This window comes from Tympanuchus pallidicinctus, unplaced genomic scaffold (genome assembly GCF_026119805.1).
Source record: "Tympanuchus pallidicinctus isolate F22 unplaced genomic scaffold, pur_lepc_1.0 scaffold1, whole genome shotgun sequence".
Taxonomy (NCBI): domain Eukaryota; kingdom Metazoa; phylum Chordata; class Aves; order Galliformes; family Phasianidae; genus Tympanuchus; species Tympanuchus pallidicinctus.
In genome coordinates, this window is record NW_026294618.1 from 32,829,576 (window position 1) to 32,845,764 (window position 16,189).

General features: G+C 35.5%; 1 protein-coding gene across 2 annotated transcripts in view; it reads right to left on the reverse strand.

Annotated features, from left to right (window-relative positions):
- ME1 (malic enzyme 1) overlaps window positions 1-16,189 on the reverse strand; it is a 155,787-nt gene that overhangs the window by 106,152 nt on the left and 33,446 nt on the right. For both annotated transcript variants that reach the window (XM_052682685.1, XM_052682696.1), the window contains 2 exons: window positions 9,381-9,514; window positions 2,811-2,960 (listed from right to left, as the gene is read on the reverse strand). In XM_052682685.1, the coding sequence (XP_052538645.1) occupies window positions 2,811-2,960; window positions 9,381-9,514 (284 nt within the window). The remainder of the gene's footprint in view (window positions 1-2,810; window positions 2,961-9,380; window positions 9,515-16,189) is intronic.

Below are 16,189 nucleotides of genomic sequence, written 5' to 3' on the forward strand. Positions count from 1 at the left end.
ACTATACCCATGGATTGATTATACTGGTGAAGTTAAATATTCACAGTGAGGAATGCAATTCTGAGTAGAGTTTTAATTTTACTAACAAGTGTTCAGTTATCCAGATGAGCATCAAAACAGCGAATGGAGTTATTTTGCAGCTGGTTTTCTTGAGAAATATTGCTTAATCACACATTCAGCGAACCAGCCAAGAATGTTCATTCTACAATTGCAAAATACTGATTCAGGATGAAAAACATCTCATCTTAGCCACAGTGTCCTTCTGTAACTTTAAGTACATCTTGTGGGCCAGTATAGTCTTCTAAAAACATGCAAGGGAGGCACAAATGATGATCTCATTCAGTGATCCCACTAGACACATATCTTTAAACTATTTTTCCTTAACTCCTTGACTGAATACATAACTTGTGAAGCAGGAGTTTTAAGCTCACTTCACAACACAACACACAGAAGATATTACCTTGCAAATTTCAGTGTTATAATAATATAAGGATATGAATGTATGAATGATTAAAGTTGACTAAATTGCTTATCTTTTATTCTTTCCTTCCTTTTGTATTCTAACTGAAATGCCCATTTGTTCTTTGCAAATTCAGTTTACAGAGGGTGCTATTTTTGAGGGATATAATACTTAATACTAAATGAGCCACACTATAGAATATAACCAAATAAAGTTGATTGCTTTTCACAGTCAGCTTTGGAATAATTTACAACAAGCTTTCTCTAGGGGGAAAATATATATATATATATATATATATATATATATATATATATATATATATATATGTATATGTATATGTATATCTAACAGAATGCAGTGGAAGATGACAAGACATAGGTATTTTTTAAGTAGCGAAGAATGTGCCAACTTTACACTTTACAGACTTTTCTTCTGAGACCTCTGATGAACATTGGAATCAGCTGAATGCTTGGGGAATGTAAGAGTAGGAAGTAAGCCACCGTGAACATAACTATTGGGAATTGCAGAGGAACAGTAAACATCCGACTTGGCTGATGATCTTCTTTCTTAACAAAAAATAACAACAAATTTTATGAGGTTCCTATGAGATTCAGAAGACTGCCGATGTTTTTCAGCCATCTTTACTTAAATGAGTCACTGAAACACTTATTTGACAGCGGTGAGGCAATCCAGCAGGACTAGATACAAAACAGACTTTTATAAATATCTTTCACATCTCTAAAGACGGTCAGTCATAAAAAACAAAGCTCACATGTAGCTGGGAAAGCAGTAGACAGTTGAATACAGCCAAGGCTGATTTCAGTAGCTCAAGAATACATCCGAATACCGAAAGGCTTGTCAGTGAAAAGTTACTTCATATTTTTTCAAACATCATTCATTCATTAGCTGCTGAACAGCAGTGAAGTCAAATAGTAAATAGCAGGTTGTCCTATAAATAATTTTTTAGGCTAAAAGGTTAAGGAAACTACATAAGTAGTTTTAAGCAATGAAATAGTTCAAGAAGTGAATTTGCTAATTTTCACTAAAGAACATAACTCCTTTTTTTTTATATATATTTAATCTATATTGGCAAATTTAGCACTTACTGGAAGGCCAATAAAGTTACCATGTTGGTAATACTGATGTGAAAAAAGATGACTTCTCTTTCTAGGCGAGGCACCTAAAAGCCACAGATTGCTAAACAGGTTTAAGCAAGCATTCTTGAGGTATTTTTGAACTTTTTTCTCTCTGTAGAAGTGGGAATTTTTGTATTGTGTAATTGGCCAGATGGTCGTGACTCATTCAGTCACAAGTCCAAAGTGATTTTTACATTAATAACAAAACCTTGAAGCCCTAAGCCTTGTACCTCAAATACCTCCTGCTGAAGACAATGTCAGCAGCCATTTGTTCCTTTAGTCTTGCAAATCTTTTGTTTTTGACCAATGTCAAAAACAACTAATGTAAAAAAATCTGTTTCTCTTAACAGAATTATGCACATATTGCTCGTCTATCTATCTCTTCTTTTGCTGGAAAATAGAACAATGCTCCAAAGTATTGTTCCATTTTGTATTTGGAGCAAAGATGCATCATTGTTCACACTTCCAAGCCTCAGGAACTGCTTCCGACTGAAACAAAAATATTGCCTTCACTATAGACATTATCAACTTCTGCAGGCCCTAAAATCTGAATGCACTGCTGGTACACACAACGTTCTCAAATAGCAACCACCATAAATCTCAGACTCTGTGGGCTGGTGTTCAAGAGACAAAATTAAACAGAAGTAGACAGAAGTTACATCTCTTTCATACCACTTCCCTATCACTCTAAAAAAGCAGGTGCCACATATAGAATAAAAGCACTCCAGTAGCCTATGAAACCACAAATTATCAGGCAGTGAGACAAGTGCTTTGAGGATTATTATTTCTATGATATTCATGCATACACACTTAACAAACCCTTAGACTGTATGCATGCTATTTGAATATATGTGTGTGTATGTAGAAGACCTATAATGTAAATATACAGGTAAAAGCCAATACTCTTAAGACTGATAAAACAAATTTAAGATAAATTATCCACTCTTTTATAGTGTTCTAACATGCATCTTGGATTGCAAGGAAGTCAAATTAAGTTAACGAGAATAAAAATTTATCCATGTTTAACACAATTAAAACAAGCATTTACCTTCTTAATGCAACACAAATGATTGTTCAATGTAGACCAGAAGTTTAATTTGATTTATCTCAACTATTACAGTTTTGGCTTAAATTCAGCAATGTTAGAACCCCCCATGCAAAAATCTGCCAAGAAAAAAATAAGATACAGTTACTTTTATTTGAAACTTACATACCTTGGCCTCCGAAATGCTAAACCATAATGCTGGCAAGCCAGTCCCACAGTGGGAGTATAAACAATAGGCATGAACTTTTCAATGTCAGAAGTCAGCACTTTATAGAAAAGCTTTTCATTTCGATCCTGAAGACTCATTAGTAGAATATATCTGTGGAGAATTAGATATAATTAGGCAGGCATCAAGTGGAATATATGAAGTAAATTCAGAAACAAAAAGGTGCCCAGATAATTAGTTAAAGCCATGTTTGTAAAGCAACAGCCTCTTAGTCTCCTGCCTAGAATACTTAAATTCCTGTTTGTCTTAAAGGATAACTAACTGGTTGAGACAGAGAGAAGCTGAGAAGATCACAGTGTTGGCATATTCTACACCTTCAGGAAGTTAAACTTGAGCTCCAGGTATAAAACATTACAACGCAAGATAATTTTTAGTCTTTCAGAACCTAAACCGTACATATAAACTATTTCATTTGAAATTAAGTAGTTATTAAAAGAAAAACTAAACAAAATCTCTCACTTGCAGGAAAAAAAAAAAAAAAAAAAAAAAAAAAAAAAACTAGAAAATACAGCTTTTTCTTCTCTTGCCTCCATAGCAAATTCTCCCCAAACCGGATAAATACTTCAAACAAATACTTTACTGGTATGCTGTAGGACAAAGCTTTCAAAACCAGAGCTGACATATATCTTTCAACACTGAATTTTATCCTTGTAATGAAATCTACAATTTTTTCTTTGTCTCCTAACAGAAATCAATTTTGGATTGCATTTGAAGAAATTTTAGATTTATGTAAGCAGAAATTCCATATTAAAACATCAGAAAAAAGAGAATGAAAAAATATCTTACTTATTCTGGTCTACTTCTGACTACCATCACTCTAACTCTGAATAAATACTGAGTTACTCATTATCCCAGCCAGGATCACTGGGTATGACACTGCAAATGAGAGTGTTCGTTTCTGGTGACTTCAAGTTACATAATTATTTCTTAGGTACAAGTCTGGTCAGTTCATGAAAAATTGATATTTTGGAATCTGATGAACCTAAGTAATTTAGCTAATATTCAGCTGTTTTGTTAAAGCTTAGCTTTATCCATCAGCTAAAGAAGTATTCAACAAGTCCAATACAAATGGTCAGTGCAGCCCCTTTGGCAAGAGGAGACTGCAGTGATGTGGCAGGAGTAAGAGGCAAACCAGCTAAATACCTTGTGTTACTAAGGGTGTTCTGGCCTCCATACAGACAAAGATTTTGAAACCAAAATGTTGAACATGTACTCTAAATACTATCATCATGAGATATCCTGAACTATCTTCCTTTCTACATGGAAGTTTTGAATGTTTTCCAGGGTTAAATTACACCCTACACTTGCAGTTCTCTGCTGCAAATACATGTATACTAATTTTCCCTCATATTAGTACATTTCCTTACAACCTTTAATTTTCCTAGCACTTTATCATGATATGGCATGTCTTTCAATCTCCTTGTATTCCAGGAGAACTTTCTTTATTAAAACCTTGCAGTTGAAAATGATTATCCCAACATTTACCATGAAATTCAAGCTCCTTTACGTACAGTTGTAAATACATTTGAGGGCATTCATTTGTTTCCAGAGGATATCAAAGTGGTGTTAGAGACTGTTAGGTGTATTTAGGCCTGCACTGTATCAGAGACTACAAGCATTCATGCAAGCTATGTGAACAAGTTGCCCGTATGCTTTTTCTTCTTTTTACCAGTTTTATTTAAAATGAGAAGCAAATATTTAAAATTTTAAAATACCTTTTCATTGCCCTTTCTAGTTACTCAGAGCAATTCTGTATTTTAAATGTAAAGAAAGCTTTTACAGAGTAAATTAAAAGGTTTTTTAAAAGCTTCTTCAAGGGCTGCCATTCTGTTTGCTAAAATTCTCCATTCTGTTTTTTCTGTCCTTGAGCAATAAATTGGGATTTGATTTTCTTATTTGTATTTATTATACCACTTTCATATTTGGGATATGATTAAAAAATTACAAAGATAATAATAGCACAGTAAATAAAATCATATTTAAAATATTGCATATTTGGCCATATCCAAATCAGCATAATAGATGCTATTATCAGAAGAAAAATATTTCTAGATAAGAGCAATTTTGATTAGAAGGCTGATTTTCCGTGGGTATAAAATATCTCCTCAAACTACTTTCTTATGAGCTCCAGCTTTCAGAGAAATTCCTTTTAAGAAGAAAAACCAAACATCTCTCATCCTCAATGTGGTGTTCGTTATAAGGCATTAGACAACCACTGTGCATCTCTTAGCAAAATCCAAGTAATCTACAGAATTAAAACCATGAAGAAGTTTTCAGCATTGTGTTTTAAAAAAGATGCATTTAAAATGAAGTATTTCATGGAATCTTTTACTAAAGACCACATGTAATTAAAAACATAGTGAAAATGAGCAATAAAATGTTGAGAATGATCGTTTGTGCTATAAAAAGGGAGAAAAATACTATCTGTTCTCATACAAGGAGTCATGAACAAAGATTTCAAGGAAAAGGTTCAAAAGTAGAAAACCAAGAACTGGCAAGGAAGGCAGTGGAGACTGCCAAGTATTCACATTTTTCCTATGTCATTCTGCTTCCTCGCCTTCACTTCACCTAAGAATTTGTAGTGCTAGATTGCTATTTGAGTGCTAAAAGAGGGGAGATTAAGGCTATTTTTTTGGAAAAAATTTTTTAGTCAGCGAGTGATGAGACACTGGGCACAGCTGCCCAGAGAGCTGTGGATGCGCCATCCCTGAAGGCACTTGAGGCAGGGTTGGGTGGACCCTGGGCAGACAGAGCTGGTAGGGAGCAGCCCTGCCCATGGCAGGGGGCTGGAACTGAGTTGGCTTTAAGGTCCCCTCCAATCTAAGCCATTCCATGATTCCATGATTCTATTAAAATTCGAATCAATTACTGAAACAATAAACAGATAACAACCAAATACCATCCAAAAAAACAAAGGAAAACTGATATAGCTACCGGAAAATTAGACTATTTCTTAGGATAATTTAGTCTACATGTGCCCTGTTGACCTTCATTTTACACATTAAAATGGAATAACATAGAATAACATAAGCAAACACATAACAAAAAACAATAGCATTTGTTTGCCCTTAGCTTGCAAGACATGAGAGAAAATAAAGGAAACTTGGAAGAAATATATATATATGTGTATGCATAATTTGTACAACTTGTGTAAAGTCACATAGATTTCTTTAAATTAACAATGTCAATGTTATTTAAGCAGTGAACTTAAAGAAAAAAATAAAAATATACAATATTCTTGGGAAAAAAAATGAACCGCTGGACCCTCTCCTTATGCTAACATGTTCAGTAAAATTTTTAACAGTATAACTGGAGAAAGAAAAGCTCTGATAGAACGTATGTCTGTCTAAAGGGCAAAGACTTCAGTGTCAGTATGTAGCAAAAATAAAGACAATTAGGAACATACGGGGGGGGGAAATCATATTACTTGTAGAATTCGTTGCAGCTTTTCCACATTAAGTTAGAGGAGCAGAATTATTTTCTGTTACTGGCTTTTTTTTTTTTGTTTTTGCCAAGCATACCAGGCAGTGTACTTGCTTCTGTTTCACGTTCGTCTTGTATATGAACTTGTGGTATTTCAGAACACAGCAATTCCACACTGCAAGTCAGCAAAGGAATATCAGCCATGCCAAAAAATGTAATGCCATGGTACTATCTGCTCTGCTTTATGAATTTGCACAAACATGTTTTCCAATCAAAACCAGAGCAGGCTACAATCCTGCCAGTGTACAGCACTGTCTTACACAGCAGACATTTCATCAGATAATACTCTTCTATCTAAAGCATTTAGTAGCATCTGGTACTGTCATATCCAAATGCACATACGTAATCTCTTGCACTGGGATGTAAAACACACCCACGACCAAATTCTAGTTTCAGGAATAAAACAATAGCATCCCTTTCTCTCTTCTCAACCACTGCTCTTATGGGAAAGAAGACTAGATGCATGCTGGTAGTATGTAGAAGTAGAAGTAACTTTTTGTCTAGAATTCTTATCTTTGCTTTCACTAGAGGGCAACAGATGTGTGCTCTCATACAAGCTTGTCCTTGAATAGCTTCCTCTACAGGTACTGCTGAGACTGCCTTTCAATTTCCAGTTAAAACAGTGAAAGTTTCCCAACAGTCTCCATCAGTGATAGGACTCAAGTAGTAATACAGGAGCAGGATCACATTTCCTTCTCCTTTTAATATATTTCAACATGAATGCGACTACAGGAGACCAGAATTAACATAGAGCCTTGAAGGACAGTATTTTTTTAATTTAAAAAATGGCTCTGAGCTCACAGACGTGTAGTGTGCATGTTTGCAGAGTATGGTGTCTACTGACACTCCAATAAAATTTGCAGACACATACAAACGGCTGCAAATCACATTTTGCACGCACAAGCTTTTCATACTCAATTCACAAAAACATCTTCTTTTCACACAAACGTCTCTGAAAAGAAGCCCAAGTTCGTAATCTGTAAAAGAAGCATCTTCTGCATGCAAATACTACCAAGTTTTCTGTCAGTTTGTTCAACCCAGAGCAGAGGAGCTGAAGGGAGACCTCATGGCAGCCAACCACTCTTCACAGGGTGCACTGCTCTCTGGTGTCAGTGACAGGACAGGTTCTATGCTTCCATGAAATGTATACTTATACATCTACCACTCAAATGTTTTTACTTTACTAAAAACTGAAGAAAACACCTCTACAATATAATTCATATAATATTTCTTTATCACATAGCATGACATGAAGAACCAATTCAGAACTGCTGGGTCTGAATACATAGAATACATATGTGGTTTCTTACAGAGGGTCTTGTGGATTTACGCATTTTTAATTTATATAATTTTAAGTGCTTAAGTGTTTAAGTTCTTAATTTTCCCAATTTTACATTGATCAAGGGTTATTCAATGCATATTACATAGCTGCTGTAGATCCGTGTTACCAGCTGAGGTTGTAAAGCCCCTCTGGAGATTGCCAGCCTCATATTCCTGCACCAGGCAGGGTCAGTGAGAGCAGAGAAAAGCCTGGATTCATCTTTGCTTCCTGGCATCTAGTGTCAGACAGATTTCTCTTTCCTTTCTTCTAGTGTAACAAAGTAAGTATTCTGCTAACTATTCCTATGGTTGTGGGAGACCACTGCAATCAAGTGATGGGTATATTGTGGATTTTTTATGTTTGAAATGGCACAGCATTCAAATTTTCAATGATTTATCATATAGAATTGGCAGTTGTTTTGTGGTTTTTTTTTCCTTTTCTGGCAGAAAAGAAAAAGGCTATTAAAATGTCAAAAAATTTTGGTTGAAAAGTAGAGAATTAAGATTTGTATATATGGCTAGTCTCCTCTTGCATTCTGCATAGTTAAATCTGCAGCTTTCCATCTAAGTTGTAATGAGAAGTACAAGCGCTTCTTTTTCCTGTAACCTGAACCAGGAGCAAAAGCTCCTTGCAAGTTAAGAAACACATAGTAATATGGTATAAAAGGTTTTTCTAACTGCTTTTAAGTTACAGATGAATAGAAAATACAGCAGGTCAAGTAGAAACAAACAACTGTGTTGTCCTGTAACAAAGGCACTTCTTCACAGAAGAGTTAAGGAGGAAATGGAAACATAAGGACAGAAGAAGCTAACTGCTATGGTAATAGATGTGCATAAAGGACGTGTCTCTGTGACAGTTTATGTTATGCTATACATAGAGACTCAGACTTAATCATTCTAGCCTGAGAGGTTACTACTCTGATAACTGATATTTCTCTCCCTAAAATCACTGGATGCTAGCTAATGCAGAAAAGGTACTGCAATCATGTCTTCTGCACAGATGAGGAAGGACAAGGGGAAACGGCCGGAAACTGCAGCATAGGAAGTTCTGCACAAATGTGCGCAAGAACTTCTTTACAGTGAGGTGACGGAGCACTGGAACAGGCTGCCCAGGGAGGTGGTGGAGTCTCCTTCTCTGGAGATGTTCAAGACCTGCCTGGATGCCGACCTGTGCGACCTTCTGTAGGGAACCTGCTTTGGCAGAGGGGTTGGACTCCATGATCTCTGGAGGTCCCTTCCAACCCCTACAATTCTGTGATTCTGTGATTCTGCATGCTTCTAGTATTTTGCCTCTATGAAAAACAAACATTATGGGGACTTCAAATAGACACCAATAGACAGGTATCTATTAGCTGCTGGTTATTATAAAGATAAGAAGACATGCCATGTCAGAGAAAAGGGGAAAAATACAGAGGAATGCTGCTGTAACCTATGTAGTTTTACCAAATGAGTATTCCTAAATGCTGTCCTTCCCCTCATCTCAGTTTTGTTCTTTAAAAACCTATATTACATAACAGTTTTATAATGCTTTAGATATTTTATATATTTTGCAAGCATACGTATCCATACACAGGAACAAATGTTGTTGAGTTTAGCTTAATTGTTCTCAATTTTTGACAGCAACAGCTCAAAATTCATCTCATCTACCATCACAGAGAAAAAAAGGACTACGTTTCATAATTAGGTTCCAATTTTACAGCCATATTTTACCTGTCTAAGTCGGATGTCAGTCTTTCAAAATTCTTAAGAATAGTCAAAACCTGGACATCTTGACTGAGAAAGCAAGGTGGCAACAGTCCATGGATATTCAGTTGTTGCCTTTCCTCCAAGGTAAAAGCCATGCCCTGCAACAAATATATATACACACATAAGAGAGAGATAGATGGAGGGATATCTTTCAATAGAATTCTTCAGCAAATATAACACAAGTCACCATCAGAAAAATAATCTATTTAATACTAAACATAATTAAAAGTTACAAAATTATTTTGGAAAAAAAGTTTATTACTGAATACAAGAGAACATTCCTGCATAGTGCAATAGCTCCATTCCAGAACAGAATGAATTAAAATCTTTCAACACTGCAGTATTATTGCCTGCAAAGTTATTAAACTACAGCTCAACTACAGAACAGCAGTTCACAGGTTTTGAAAAGTGAATGAATGTTCTTAAACACTTATTTGTTTGGCTTTCTTCTGGACACAAAGCATGGATAATGTTCATTTCAGTTTAAACATTATGATCTTAATGTCTGAAAGTTTTTCAAGATCTGGGTAATGTCAGGTGATCACATGAATTTTTAACAGAATGCCATAGTACAACGAAGTACTCATTCTCTTTTTATAGTCAAAGAGGTTGATCCAGAACTCAACCGAAACAGGGCCATTCTGAGTTTGGTATATATTCAGATCCAAATTTCTTTTGTTTTTCAAATTTGCATTCAGCTACAGTAAGAAAAGTCTTGTTACAGACTGACTCATAGCATCCAGAAGACTTTAAAAAGTAGTTAGTATGTTAAATAGACAGTCATAAAATACAATGTTTGCAGCTTAAAGATTGGTAGTCAGCCAAATATCTGGCAAAAATCTGCTTTTATAATGAGATATGTTTGTCTAAAATGTGTTCAGAAATATATTCAGAAATATATTTCAGAAATTACTCAGGCTATTGAAAGAAATACTATGCCTTTAGAGCAGAAGGACGATTGTGTGTGTAGTATATCAATACCAAGGATCCTAAACATTGAAGTTTTACTTTGTTATAGTAACTGCAGCCAGAGAAGACTGCTGGTGCAATCAGATTTGGGAGATAAAAAGGAACATGATAGGGTTTTCTTCTATATATGACCTATCAAATCAATACATGCTTCACACTATAACTACTACATGAGGCTCCACCAACACGTTGTCCCATTGCCTTAAATCCTGCCCCCCTTTCTTACATCCTTGGAGCATGCCTTGCAGTTCTGCAGGCGTTCATTCTAGGTTTACATCAAAAATTTCTGTAATGTACTATCTCTGTAATACGTATACGAGGTTAGATAGCATTTATCACTCAACAAGAGGATTTATGTATATGCATACCAGTAAAAATAAACGAGCCATCAGACAGTTGCCTAGTCTTCTACGCCTGTTGTACAAAACACACAAAACATTTCAGTTCTTCCAAAAACAGAAAAAATGAGGAAATACCTTGGGTGTTCTCATGGCACAAAAGAGGGAAAAAGAACAGTGTGATGTTTTTTGCATTCATTCTCTTGTGGACAATAAATACTACTATGGTACCTTCACATCTATTATAAATATAATTTCAAAATGTCTTTGTTCATTTCACCCTTAGAATCAGCAGATGAAAAAATGATGAAAAAAAAGAAGGCAACTGCAAATGCCAAAGGTACCCCTCACTACTCGTGTTGTATCATGAGATCAGATTCACAGTCCTCCACACAATACCATTACTGCCTTTTACACAACATCTAGTGATGAAAGATGATGTGTTGGTACTGGACAGTTTGATTATACAGACAAGTTTTCATTTTCAGAAATGAACTTATTTTGACAGAACAGAAATAAACTACAAAATTGTTTTTCCCTCTTACTGTTCCATGCTTTTTATACTAATTTTCATCAAAATAGCTTTCAAGTAGTTATATCACAGCTGGCTGAAAACAAAACAAAACAAAACAAAACAAAACAGCAATTCCATCACTATCTACATATTATCTGCATTTAAATGGTACATGTTTTGTTCAGTCTGCACTAAAATGCCATTAACTGAGTTGTTACCCTAAGCACAAAGATGACCCCAAAACAAGGAAAAGAAAAATTCATGACAAAAACTTTTCAAAATGCCAAACAACTCCGGATTATTAAATATACTCATTTCACACAAAGAAAGTGAGTGAAAACAATTTTAGTAAAGGCTAACAATCATTTTGCTACAGCTTTCCATGCATGCAGGTATTCAGGGGTTTCAAAAGCCGTGTTTTTTCCTGATCCAACATTACTTTTTTTGTGTCCCTGCATGCCATGAGTGACTTCACCTGACATTACATTTTGAAAGACCAATAAAAAATAAAAAGTCAACACTCCTCAAGGGTTTCAAAGTTGGTTTCTCTATCCTCAGTAGACTTTTTTTGCCCCAGGAAATACATAAAAGCTGTGCATGTACACTCATGCGCACACACCCTTCAGCGTCAATTCCAAATTGTTGGACTTAAGAGAGCTTCACAGTTTCAGTGGATCAGTGTTGACAAAAAAGTGGCAAGCCAATTATCCTCTGTTTTCCTCCTCTCCTGTATCAATTAGAGAGGATTCTTCTGAAAGAAAGATTTGTGCTTACCTTCACTTTTATTGTTTGTGCTTACCTTCACGTTTAGGAATAAGATATGAACTTTAATTACTACTCTACAATTTGCATTCTTGATGGAAACTGTATTTTAAAACAGACACAAGAAAAGTTACTGCATCTTGCCAAATTCCCTTTTAAAAAAGTGTTTCATCTTGGAATAGCATATTTTCCACATGTTGCTACAGCTCCTACAGTAAATGTTAATTTCTTTTGGGCAGTACTTCAAAAACACAGCCCTCATCTATACCTACTACGTTACACATGGTTTTAAAATTCTCTACTTGTATACTCTTCTTCAGAACAGATATCATGAGTTTTTCAAATGTATAAGATGGAACTTTAGTTCCCTTTTTCTCTGCTACTTTATATGCTTACAAGAAAATAATTATGGCTGAAACACATTGCATGACGATTTAATGAGAAGGTCATACACTTCTCATACACTGTTTCATCTTCTTATAATAGGGTGAGCCAGTCTACATACATTTTGTGGCTTAGGTTTGGATTTCTTGTACTAGTTTTTCATATTCAGTTTTCTACTTCAGAATTATGTTTGAAGTGTTGTTTCCCAGCCATCCAGCAGAGAGTGCTCTAAGTTCAGCGTGGTTTACATGCTCCTTGTAGAGAGCTAATTGTGCACACACCTGAATGGGGCAGGCTTCCAACCTGTAAATGTAGCTCAACTATAAGAGAACTGTGGACATTTTCATTTTGCACTCTGTATTACAAATAATTTGTTCAAGAAGAACAGTAGTGTGGCAATCTAAAAATAAAATAAGATCAAGTGACTGCAACTGTAAGCATTAAATTTTACCTATATTCTGTTGCTTCTGTTCACTGCCTTGTGTCTTCAGAAGGCAACATATATACCACCATAATCAGAAACTGAGTTATGTTTAAGTCTCATGGGTAAGAGTTTTGAAGTCTTAAATGCTTTTGTCTCATATGCATCTTTAATTTGGCTTCGGTAAAACCTTGAGTTCTTCTTCATCCATCTCATTACCTGCCTTTCTCACAAATCATTTGGCAGAATTGTTTTTTTTTTTTTAAACTTTACTGCTCCTCACACACAGCTCCTACTCTCAGTTTTACAGAAAGTTTTTTGTGTCTGTTTTTCTCTTTTTCATCTTCAAGAAGTTCAACTCATTGCAAATACATTTAATTCTGAACTCATTACTCAGAATGCAATGTTGTGCAATACTTGTAGCAATTATTTATATTAATACACATTGTTCAGTATTATTTTATTATTTAATCTTTATCAGTTTATTAACTCAGCTCTTGCCTACGTTCTCCACCCAGCCTCTATGCTTTCCCACAATCCATGCCATTACATGTTTATTTTCATGCAATTATACATCACTTTCCTTGTTCAATAGCAGCCATCTAACAGAACAGCAGAAAAACACCACTTTGAATGAAACAGGTTTTTGCACCAGCTTTCAACCAAATTGACATGGTCTGCTTGAGGAGACAGAGAGCACATTCAAAACGTTTCAAGAGCTATCTCAGTCTCAGTTCACAGTCAGCAAAGAGACAAGTTCTCTTTTAACACAAATTAGACTCCAAAGATTACATAAACTCCTTAAGAAAAAGTGCACCAAAATTATGTGCGCATGTTTTTTATGTGCTAATGAGATTCAGCTCCATCAGTGGGTAGCCAGAACTACCTCAACAGAATGTTCATCTCAGACATTCTCCTTCAATTTCTTTAAAGACCAGTACTCTTTTGTTCTAGTAGGCCAAAATGCCCATTTTTATAAACCATTCAGAAAAAAAAAGGCTTATCTCCACCTGCAGGTCTCACTGTACACAACTCTTAACATTTCAGCATGTAGGACTATGCTGTCTTCAAAGATGAAACCGTGCTCACATCCAAGGGTCTTAGAAGTGGTGACTCTTTCTTCAGCTTCTGGTCATAGCAAACAAAGCCCAGTAAGACTTAAGTCATCCCTGAGACTCAAAAGACAACCTGCAACACTAACATCTGAACTCAAGTGACAGCACAAGTAGTTGAGTATAAAGGATCTGTGCAAGGGGGAAGGAAGAAATGAAGAGGAAACTAAAAAGAAAACGTATCTAGAAGTACCATTTGCTTTACAAGAAAAAGTTTCTGGACTGCTGATCTAAGATGCTACTAGATAAAAGTCACAATCTCTAAAATATCTTGGGGACAGCAGACAACAGTTGATCACTGTCTCAGAGCCAAGAAAAAGTAAAAAAAAAAAAAAAAACCCTCTCAATTAAAAGATCTTTCCATGTATCACAATGTTAAGAGTGAACTAATTTCAACAGTATGTGAAAAGAACCACTCAAATCCAAGGGATGCAGATATGCAGAACATCTGTGGCTGCAGCTGGAAGGAGCAGAGCTGGCTCCAAGCCACCGCCTGCAGCCTGCTGCTGGAAAAGCCGGTAACTCAGAGCAGAGCACAAGCATTCTGGCACACAGTGTGCAGAGAAAAGCCCACAGCTGCATGGAACACAAGTCTGCAAAAAGATTTGAATCACTTCTTTGAAGAAATATGCCTGCAGACAGAACCCTGCCATTCCGTATCTTAAAAAATAATAACAATAAAAGAAAAAAAAAAAAAAAGGAAAATAAAATGAGAAGTAAGTTTGTGGCTGAAGAACTAAAAACATTTTCCAGTCACCAGAGAAAAGATTTTCCTAAAGATTTCTCAGGTATGTCACTATTAGTTGCCAGTCCCAGGACATCCCATATTGCTCACACTATTTTATGCACAGGTTTGTCTCCAAAAGTTCAACAGAATGAGATGTGGTTCTCTGGAAAACTTAAACTTTAGTATGTATAAAACTCTTCAAGTAAATCCTTTACTGCTCCTGCTTTTGCCTTTCATAATTTTGGCTTCTCATACTACACCAGTGCTGTTAGGGAAGAATCCAAGTCAAAACAAATACAATTTTCTTTTGCTTTAAGGAGGACTTCATAGGCTGAGAAAACAGCATAATATATGTATAGTCCTGCTGGATTTGCGCTAAATAAAAACATTTCCAAGCACACAACAGATTGTGCTTCCCTCTAAGATGAGAATTTCTTTTTTTCCTGTAAATATTAGGTATTCAAATAACTTTATTAAAATTTCCATAAAAGAATATGGCACACATGAATTTTCAAGCATTTTAAGCTCTGTTTAAGAGTCTGATGATCTGCAAATCCCTTTGTAATATTTTATATTATTTGTACTTAAAGAAATTCCCTATGTGCAATCAAAAATGAAGATTTAGAAGTTTTTCCCTTTCACTTTGCACTTTGGAGAAAGCAGAAAAATACTCTAGATTTTCCATATCAAAAACTGTTTAAAGGGACAACACCCCAGGAAGCAGAGAATATTACTCTGAGATGCGCTGAGTAATAAACTTATTCTTCTAAAAACAGATGTGGTTCATGGCAAGACATTTAGGTTGGATTACTAAGTATAGCTAAAGATGATCCTGTTAGTTTCTTTCAACATTCTTGTCATGATTGCCACAAAATACCAGGTGCACAGACAACTATTTCTGATATCTGAGTTAATTTCTCTTCTTTGAACTGCAGTTTAGGCCAGAGCAGTCACAAAGTGCCACTATAGCTAAAAAGAAGGAATAAGCTTAATACTGCAACTCAAGCAATGTTTTTCTGTTATCTAAGATCACTGTTTGGACCTCAGGAAAGCAATACCTGTGCCAAATATCATTTTCAAAGATGAAGCTCAGACATGAATACTGAATATGAAAATACAAATCCGGTTTTGCAACCCTCAGGCAACAGATGCACTATAGTTGATGGGGACAGTGCTGATCACACAAAAAAGAAGAAACTACCCTAATTTCCACTATAAAATATCAAGGGGCATGGATTTGACTTGGCGCATATTTTTAAATGCAGCTAGCATCTAAGTTGAAGAGCTATATTCTGATTTTTAGCACTTACAATGTCACTATTGTTTTCCAGGAGTCACAATAGACATTATGACTCCTGACAATATGACAATATGACAATAAACATAAAGCATATTGCACATCAAATTACTTCAAGTTTCAAGGAAAGTCAAGAGACTTGAATTACAGTCACAGCTCAATTCTATGTCCATTGGATTTTCACATGCAAACTTAAAAAGTCATGTCACCAAGGGAAACTGAAACCAAAGTCACAAACAGCTTCTAACA